We start from the raw sequence: 10,193 nt of genomic DNA, 5'->3' as shown, positions 1-10,193 counted from the left end.
AGCAATTTATTCAATTTATACAGCATGCACTTCAAATGCAAAACGCTGGACGACATGTTGATGTTCCCTTACAGATGAGGATGTGACATTAAAGTTGCTCTGTGTGTCATTTTAGCCATGATGATAAAATTAACTGTACAATCTTGGTCTGATGACTGTAAACCAATGAGAGCATGATGACTGTTCTCCTCTATCTCACACCAGTAGTATTGTTAGTTGTAGTGTTTCTCCACATTAAGACTACATTTCCCATAACCCCTGTTGCTTCCTGCCAGATTTCCCTCCAGATCCACCAGGTGGAGAAACAATGGAGGATGTTAACTGTAATTAAACTAATGTCTCTAAATTAATCTGCTGATGATTTATTGATTGTTAAATTGAAACACAGAGCAGCTTTAATATTAACACTCCCTGTATGAGAAAGTGCATTCCTATGGCTGCATTATGATCTATTACATTTTGTTCCCGTTGTTTTTCTTGTTGTTGTCATAAAATATTTCCCACAATGCATCTTTTTAAGTGTAAAATAAAAAAAAATACAGAAAATGGAAAAATAGAAAAAAATTTAAAGTGTTGAGACTAAGTTAGGGAGGACGCAACTTTACTCCTCCGTTCTCATGTTAATAAAATTTCTGGGTTTGTTTTCATGTCCTTTGGTCTCTGTGAAATGCTTTGTAACAAACAGTGTTGGGCAAGTTACTGAAAATTAGTAATTAGTTACAGTTATTATTTACTTATCTCAAAAAGTAATTGAATTACTTTACCAATTACTGCATAATAAAAGTAATTAGTTACTAGGGAAAGTAACTTTTGCGTTACTTTTAAATGTCTGTTTCAATTATCTTATTAATGCACACATAGCTATATTATTTTAGTGTTGCTGTGGCACAGTGTGGGACAAGACAACTGTCAAATTTTATCTATCATTGTACCTGCATGGGATACTTGAACATTCGCTTATTGGGGAGGCTTATACTCAAGGTCATTGAGTGGTATTAGCTTATATTTGCGTTGTTATTTACACACACACATCTTTTCTGACATTGCAACACTTTTATAACAACATGGACGGAAATTGAAGCAGGGTCGGAGATGCCGGTCCAGGCGGGACAGGGTGTGGAGGTTGCGGGAGGCAGGGAGCAGAGAAGCCCGCAGCCCCGACCCCGACTCCTCCTGCTCCGACAGGCAGGAACACGGTCTGGGGAGGGACGCCGCCTCCCTGCCCGGCAAAAAGGCCCCGCCCCCCGCAGCCAGGGCCCCGAAATGATCCACACCCCTGGGCATTTCACCCGCCTAAGCTCCGCCCCCTTGCATTCTGAACTTGGTTCAGTTTCATTTGCTCAGCCATGGAAGAACGAACCGCAACAAAGCATAAAAAGCCTCGTTCTAAAGCCAAAAAGGCAGATGACAAAGCCCATTCCAAAACCATGTGAACACTGCTGCAGCATTTCAAAAGTACAGGGAGCTTAGACTCTGAAAAACCTCTTGACAGATGTGGAGTTGGCCTTAGGCTACGTTTGTTGGACAGGTAAGCAACCTATGATGAGCTCACGTTAGCCACACAAGCTAGCTAGCTAACTTTTCTTGTTGATGCAACATTAACTCACCACAGCTTCCCTGCACATAGATAAATATCTGTCAAGCAGTATCTTGCTAGTAAGTGGCTAAAGGGTCTTGGGTAAAGTTGGTTAGCGTTAACTACAGTTTGAGCTGCTACACTTGTGGGATAGCCGATAGCATAGCATTGCTAACTATTGGTTCCATCTTTACTTCATATATAATAGTTCTAATAGTTCATTTCTGAACTGTCATCCCTCACACAAAAGTCACATGAAAACCCACATGTGAATTCAAAGCACATGTGCATTCTAGACACATTGGTTTTCACATGTGAACAGTTTTTCTCAGGTTGTACTCTGATGTCACATGACAGTTTTTACTGCAGATGTAAAAATTTAAATTTCTAGATGAAGTGTTTTTTCCAGATGTGAACTTTGTTTTTTTTTACATTTTCACCTGCCGTTAGATCTGTTCATATTTGTTTCACATTAAAAGTCACATGAAATTTCACCTGTTCACCCTTGAAAACCAACATGTGTCCAAAAATCACATGTGCTTTGAATTCACATGTGGGTTTTTTGTAAGGGATGCTATTTGGTTAGTTGGTGTCTGTTGTGAAAATGCCAGTTTTCATACTTTCTGTCATTTTTAGGCCACCGCAGCTCACGGAGACGGGAGCTACAGTGAGACAGGTTGGGCGGAGCTGGCTTTGGCTGAGACTTGTCGAGAGGAGACATGTTTGCCGATGTTGTAGTTCCTATGGCTGGCGTTAGATATTAAAGAGTACATCTTACATATTAGTTTCTTTAACTTGATGAGACTGGACATTTTATCCCAAGGTAGACTCCATCGCATTCTCAGACCTCAAGACATCAAGGAACCAGAATATTACAGAAAGTTACTTTGTGGGAAAAAAAACAAAATGCAGGCCCAGCAGCGTGTCGGCCATTACACCGAGGCAGGGATGAAGTGTCCATGAAGGTCCATGTGAATGCTGGCGTCGATCGAAGCCCGGGCGATCTCCTCAAAGGTCTTGGCGTTGAGGACGAGCATGAAGGGAGAGATGTTGGGATCCGGGGAAATGACGGAGGACAAAATCACTCCTGGAGGGAGAAAAACACAGTCGGTCACAGTCGGAGCCATGGGAAAATAATCCCTTCCTCCCTGGATCTTAAAGGACAGTTCCATTGTGACTGGAGTTTCTGCTCATTTCCTGCATTCCCTTCCAGTTTTACATTACTATAGATGGTTTTCCAGCTTTTATCACATTAGGGGATATTTGATATTTTTCCTTCGTCTTAGTTGTCATTTTACAGACTATAGCCGGAGGAAGAGTCTTGCTTTGGTTTGTCTGTTGGCTTGACTGAGTTGTGATTGACAGGAGGCGGGTCCTAACATAACTGAAGAGAATGCTATTGGTTTAAAGTTTTATTTTGGAGAGGAAAACACTGAAATTTGGCAAGTAGTGACCCGGCAGTGATATCTTGCCCATCTTGTTTCCGAGCAGAAAACGGAATAAGATGCCAACCCAATTGGACAAAGCGTCCAATTGCCAAAAGAGTCCATTTAATATCCCCAACAACAAATGGATTTTGACAACACTTTGGGGCATGATGTGCGTCATTGCTCTGTTCTGGTATTTTCAAAATTACACTAATTGACCTAAGGGCGGCGCTACAGTGTTTGTTTACGCGTGTCTACATCATGCACAATATCTCGGACACCGCTGATCGGATATTCCCAAATCTTAAGGGAATGGTGCGTCTCATTGCTCCATTGTGCCGTTTTTAAAATTGCACTGATTGGCCAAAGGGGTGGCAGAATCATTCATGGGGGACGACATGTTTACTCAAACAATAAATGAGAATGACCCTCCCCCCAACATTTGACCTGCACTAAGAATGAGCAAAAACTCCCATGAAAGCTTCATTAGAGAAAAAATGAAAAATGGAGGAAACCTTGGGAAGGACCTGAGGGAGAGGGATCCGCCTTCCAGGACAATTTAACATCCAAACCAGGTTTCTTCATAGGCTCTCACACTAAACAGTACCAGCGATAGCTACAACAGTTCCTGTGCTTTGGTAGAGGAAGCAAACTCCTGGCTCTCACCATCATCTTCCTCCACGGCTCCTGGCGACGCAACGAACACTGGCTCAGACGGGTAGCAGTTCTCTTGCCGCCATTCAATGTGTTTCCTGGTTTCGATATCGATCTTGGCGATCTGTAGGACGGGGAAATAGGAGTAATATCAGAAAGATAAGACAAATGTAAGATGAAGGTACTTGTTAGGTCAGGGTCTGGAGCTAGTAGGGGTTCAGGAAGACGTTGGTGTTTTACCTTGTTGGGATGAGGAGACCATTCCACCCTGGAGCCGTAGAAGTAGCGGTACTTTTTACCGTTGAAGTTGTAGTTAATTCCTGGTAGCTCCAGGCCTGAAGACGAAGAAGAAACTTTATTTAGTCCAAACCTTTTAATAAAACAGATAGTCCTGTTCCTGAGGTGATGTAGCCGCCGTCAGTGTTTATGGTCTGACCTTCAAACAGAGTGTCTGGCTGGCAGTAGACTGAGCCGTCCTCCTGCATCACCGCCTGGGCCGTCGTGTCCGTCAGTGTCACCAGGTTGCTTCCTCTGGGAGATTCCTGCAAAACACAGCAGCACTCAGGTTTCACTGTTAATGTGATAACCTGCGAGATTCTTGTCAAATCCCCAGAGACCCTCTTCCTTTGTTAGATTCGATTAGTCTGTGATGTCCAGTACATTCCAAGAGTTACTCAGTGATGTGTTGTAATTGACTTTTTTGGTGAACCCACTTTCCCTCAACCTGCCTCGTCTACTTCTACTGTAGTTAGTGATTTACTACGTTTCCCAGAATGTCTTTCAACAACCCATAGGGACCCTTCTAAACTTGCTGCAACAGCTGCTGTGGGTCTTATGTATACAGTAGGTAGAGAGAGTGATAGTTGAGCGAGAGAAAAACTGAGTCTCCCCTTACTGAAACCCAACCTCTCCTGCTCCTGTGGTGGAGAAATTGGTCTCACTCCTCTTCTACGATGGATTTCTCCCTGTATGATTGTTAAACGTCTCTTGGTGCAAAATGGCGGCTCTAGAAAGAAGCCCTCGCTCCTTGATTCAGAGGGACTGACACCAAAACCTGACGTTTACCGCTGAGGTTTTACATCCTGAAACATTTTCTCATAACAAACTCCACTGTAGCTGCTGGAAATATCTGGAAGTGATGTCACCTCGTCTACGACTGGACAGTTATCCACCAAGAAGAAAAACACAACTAACTACTAAATGAACCCAGGAATGCAGAGAACATCACCACTAGCTGTTAAGAATTAAAGGGTTTTTGGGGAGTTTTTCCTTAGTAAAAAGACATTATCCGTCCTGTATTTTGGTCTAACCGGTTCTGTACCTTGTTGACGTTGAGCGGGAGGACGAACCTCTGGCAGACCGGAGGAGAGAAAATCTTGTTGGACTCAATGAACCGGCTGGTGTCCTGTCTCATGTTCTTGATGTAGAACATGTCGTACAGGTTGCTGTCCTTGTAGCTGATCAGGTCGAACACCACGTGACCTTCGGCCTCGTAGGCATTGATGTGGTGGAACACCACCAGGGCGTCGCCGTAGAAACGAGTGGACACCGCCTTCCCCGTCTTTCTGTTGACCACGTGGAACAACGTCTGGGATGGACAGACAGGTAGAGGGAGACAGACAGGTAGAGAGACGGGTACAGTCATATTGCCTGTCTACATTGCCTCAAAAAGTTGTCCTTGCATCATTACCATAAGCAACTTGTTGCAGCAATGGTGGTATTATCACCTTCAGCCAGTGTCGTAGTACTTGAGTCTGACTCAAGTCCCAATTTTGACTCTTGACTCGACTTGAATATTGATGACTTGAACGTGGAATTGGACTTGAATATTGATAACTCAGACTTGACTTCGACTTGAAACTTCATAACTCAGATTTGAATACTGATGACTTTTTTCAAACATTGAGGATTTGGGGCTCAACTTGGACACGAGGTTTGGTGACTCAATTACAACACTGGTGGTGTAAATGTAATCCGGATAACAGATGCATATTAATGGCAGGTGGAAAGAAGGCCAGAGATCAGAACGGAGTCGAAGTGTCAAGGCTTACGATGTCGTCCTTGTCGTATTTGAGGCAGCTTCCCCAGTTGACCCCTCTGAAGTAGGCGGTGGCCAGTCTGAGGATGTCCAGTTTGAACGGCTGTTCCACGAACACGATGTAGTTCTCCGTCATGCCGAAGCTGTGGAAGTAGCCGGGGAACAGAGTGGAACGAAACGGAATCGAACAGATCTGCTGCACCTTCCGCAAAGCAGGCTTCTTCTGCTCCTTATCTGAAACAGACAATTCAGTATTAGTAGTAGTAGTAGTAGTAGTAGTAGAATGATGACAATAAAGACATACTTGAGGTATTATTCTCATTCATAAACGCTGCTACTGCTGCCAATTGTCCCTGCTAAGGCGGCTTCCGTTGCGTAGAACCCGGAAGTGTGAAAAGGGTCTATAGTATTAGCAGCAGTGATAGGAGTAGTAATAATACTAATAACAGCAGCAGGATTAGTAGTAGTAGTAGTAGTAGTATTACGTAATTATTTGAACTCTGCAGACAAAGCCCCATTGAGTACCTGATGCGTCAGCCGGGACTTTGAAGATGACGTATTTGGGTCGTCCGAAGCCCATGATGGCGGTGCCCATGTTGTAGGTGTTTCCCTCGTCGTCGTAGTGAGGGTGAGCCGTCGCCAGGTTCAGAGCGATGTGGTTCCTGTAGTTTATCTGGAATTCACTCCAGGTCAGTTCACATTTACCATCTTATCTTGTTTCCAACCTATCAAGCTTATTTCATGATATTTTTTGGCAAATTCTCTCACTGCACTGGCAGATAATCTGCTGGCTTCAGTAAATTTGACTTGATTCATGCCAATATGACTTCTTTCAAGAAATCATCATAAAACAATGAAGAAAATCTGGAAACAACAAACTTTCTCCAAGACAATTTCACTTTTACCAAGAAAATGTCCTGAAACAAGTTACATTCTCCTGAGAAAGAAAATCACATTTGTTGAAACCAGTAAAATTATCTGCCAGTGCAGTAAGATGATTTCACTAAAAGTAGGCTAAAAGTGCATCATGGGAACTATTAGCACGGTTCAACATGCCTTTGACCAATCAGATTGCTTGGCTGAACCTAGCTGCTGTACAGTGTGTCTCGATGTCCTGCTGGGACTGAATGTGATTGTCAGGCATCAGATGCGGACTCACCCTGCCGACGGTTTCCAGGGTAACGGGGTCGATCTGGTTCATGTAGTTGACCTCTGAGGAGGCGTAGTAGTCCTGACCGTAGCGGATGATGTTGATCAGGTTGTTGTCGGTGAAGTCGGGGATGGCGTTGCAGAGGTGGGTGAACGCTCTGAGGAGAGAGAAGGACAGAAAGGTTTCTGGGTTTTAGTTGTTTCTACTGTCAGACGGACTGGAGGCCGTCTGGATGAACACACCCACTCTGACCAGTTCAGGAAGGGGAATCCACACAACATAGTTTTATTTCTTTACAAATAACAAAAATCACACCCGTCATCCTTCAGGCCCACACAGTTTAAACATGCTCTGTGTATCATTTTCCACATTTTCATCGGATTTGGAGGGAAATCTGCTGGATTGCTTTACGGCACAAAACAGGGAGAGGGTTCTGTTCTGTAACGTTAGGAAGCCCAAAATATTTTAGCTGCTAACGTTAGCTGTTGACCTGTTTAGCTGTAGGCTAAACAGGTCATGTTGGCTTGCTAACCTAACTGTCCCATCACATCCAAATAGCTATAGCCACATAGCTTACTAGAGTAAAGCACAACTTCAAGATTCTGTTTTCCAAACATATGCTTATGTATTATATTTAGGAAAAATGAAATGATAAAATACAAAATACATTTCCATAAACAAACAACAACAAAATTAGAATTTGCTGAGATGTTTGACCCAAAACATCCAATGAAACTCCCACAAGTGACGCCTTTAACGATGCAAATGATGCAAAGTAAAGTAGTCGCGCTTGGTCAGAAACAGATCTGTATCCATCCTGGATGGACTGCAGGACTCAAACAGATCTGTATCTGTCCTGGATGGACTGCAGGACTCAAACAGATCTGTATCTGTCCTGGATGGACTGCCTACCTGGAGAAGATGTTCTTGCAGGGATCTGGGTAGATCATGGTCCCAAACTCAGAGACGATGATCCTGTTGGCCTTGATGTTTCTCTTGTAGGTGTCGCTCTTCAGGAACTTACTTCTGTAAAACACTTCGCCTGAAACACAACAAGGAACAGTAAACATGCCGCCCCCCGTCTGGACCAATCAGAGACAAGTAGGATCATTAAAATGTTTTTTTCTTGAAGTCTCAAGATGCCAACATGACTCCTCTCTTGAACAGAAATTTGCTAGCCTGTTAGCATTTTGTGACTTCCAGATAATTAAATTATAATGATCATCAGTTGTTTGACAGCCGTTAAAAGGTAATGTGCAATTAACACCAAATACATTTCATTTCGTACATTTTAGAAGACAGAAAAATCAATCATAGAAAATGTTGATTTGTTTAGTTCATAGAAATGGGAAAGGGTTTGTACCACACTTTGTGGGTGTGGCCTATTTGAAACAGGCCACTCTTATCTATTGTCTGCTTATCAGTGGTTATATGGTATATGTGAACTCTGCTGACTGCTGAATGAATTGTGTTTTATCTGACTGGTTGATTTCATCGTGTTCTTTGCATATGAATGGATTTTTTGAGTCTCTTTAACCGTGATGAAGCCACGTGCCGATTGTACAGTTGAGTTCAGTGGAGTCTGTCTGGATCAAAAAGTGTGTGTGAAGTGTGTGTGCATGTGTGTGTGTGTGTGTGTGTGTGTGTGTGTGTGTGTGCGTGTGTGTGTTCGGTGTGTCGACTCCCTCACCGTCGCTGAAGGTGAAGCTGTGGATGAGCGACATGCCGTCGAACCAGTGGTCGTACTGCGACTCGCCCACCGAGAACAAACCGGGTCCGTTCCTCAGCAGGGTGCCCTGCAGCCAGGCTGGGAGGGTCCCTGCACACACACACACACACACACACACACACACACACACACACACACACACACACACACACACACACACACACACACACACATTCACATACAGCATTTGAGTCCTTTAAAAAGAAGAACCTGAACTGCTTCTAACAGAAAATCTATCAAACACATGGGACAAAACTAGAGACTTTACTTATTCAGTTCTATTTTAATAAAGTAGATTCTAGTGTAGCCGAGATTTGATCCAAAAAGAGACCAAATTTGAAAAAATAAACACACACAAATGTACGTACAAAAACATAAATAATATATAAATATAATAGCAATACTATAAACTATGCATAACATGCTATAGGAATATTATACTGATACCATACAGGAGATAAAAAAAATGCCAAAAAGTCTGATAAACTCTAAACTCACACACTGTAAGTCCCTATAGGAATATTATAGGAACTACAGAATAGTAATAACAACAAAACTTTATTTATATAGTACCTTTCAAAACAGATGTTACAAAGTGCTTTACATAGATTAAAATAAAATAAAACAGACAAAAGCAAATACAAGATATTGAAATATAAACAGATAAAACAAGAGAGACAAAATTAAATTAACAAAAAAAATTAATAAAAAATAGTTTTTTATATATTCCTGTATGTTTTTTGCTCCGCTGCAGATATTAATACTCTTATAGTTTATGTAAAGCAGGCAAACCGACCTTTCACCTCTGCTTTCACCGGTTCAGGGGTTTCAGATCCATTCTTGCCGAATATCGACTGCATCTTCTGACTAGACTTGATTTTCCCAGAGTGCAACAGTCCTGCTGCAGCCGTACGGTCCAACAGACAGAAAATACCCAGCAGCCCCTCTTATGAAGCCTCGGTCTACGTGATTCCTCTCAGCTCCGAAAACTTCTCCTCTAGATTATCTTTCTGAATGATGTAACTGGACTTTGTCATCCTGCACTGCAGTCTGCTTTTCACAATAAAAGTCCTGTTGGCTGTTAAAGTGTTGTTGAACTTTGGTAGTATGTTGGGTTGTGTATCTTCCTCCAGGATAAAAGAGCAGACTGGAGAATTGTGTTTTTTTTCTCTCTCCATTCACTGCCATTGTCTGGAGGAACAGTCTGAAAATCACTTCTAGCACATAAAGGAACGCTGACAAAGCAGATTCTGACAATATATAAAAAACTAGTCCTGCTGCTGAATTGTTTTGAAGTGAATCTCTTTCTTTATGTTTATTAAACCTTTCAGTCTGAACAAGTGGAACACAGAAATCCAGTCGGAGGAAATTTATGATGAAGGATTGAAGAAAATAAAACGTTTCTCTATAATTGTAGATACGTTAAAATAGGTTGCAAGCTGTAGAAGAGTCTCTGTATTCTGACTCTTAAGGATAAATAAGGAGCAGTAAGCTACAGAGACCGACAACCAGAGACAGTATCACATATAGAGACAGTGCACTCTATCAGTTTTGATTGAGAAAATCCGAAACGCTAAACATGGCGGCTCCGACAACGTAAAACGTGTCGTCTGTGAAAG

The 10,193-nt window shown here is 42.4% G+C and overlaps 1 protein-coding gene across 1 annotated transcript; it reads right to left on the bottom strand.

Annotated features, from left to right (window-relative positions):
- Positions 1 to 2,508: 2,508 nt before the first annotated feature.
- On the bottom strand, positions 2,509 to 9,437 carry bco1l (beta-carotene oxygenase 1, like). Its single transcript, XM_071529666.1, has 11 exons — positions 9,371 to 9,437; positions 8,536 to 8,664; positions 7,758 to 7,887; positions 6,855 to 7,002; positions 6,221 to 6,368; positions 5,709 to 5,929; positions 4,979 to 5,245; positions 4,094 to 4,199; positions 3,898 to 3,992; positions 3,670 to 3,781; positions 2,509 to 2,663 (listed from the first exon to the last, which is right to left on the bottom strand). The coding sequence occupies exons 1-11, from the start codon at positions 9,432 to 9,434 to the stop codon at positions 2,509 to 2,511; spliced, it is 1,575 nt and encodes a 524-aa protein (XP_071385767.1). The 5' UTR covers positions 9,435 to 9,437.
- Between the last annotated feature and the right edge of the window lie 756 nt (positions 9,438 to 10,193).

This window comes from Centroberyx affinis, unplaced genomic scaffold (genome assembly GCF_046629955.1).
Source record: "Centroberyx affinis isolate AG114_WGS23_722 - 3 ecotype Tasmania unplaced genomic scaffold, CSIRO-AGI_Caff_v1 ptg001827l_1, whole genome shotgun sequence".
Classification (NCBI taxonomy): Eukaryota; Metazoa; Chordata; class Actinopteri; order Beryciformes; family Berycidae; genus Centroberyx; species Centroberyx affinis.
The sequence above is the reverse complement of the archived record's forward strand: the minus strand, read 5'-3'. Positions and strand labels throughout refer to the sequence as shown.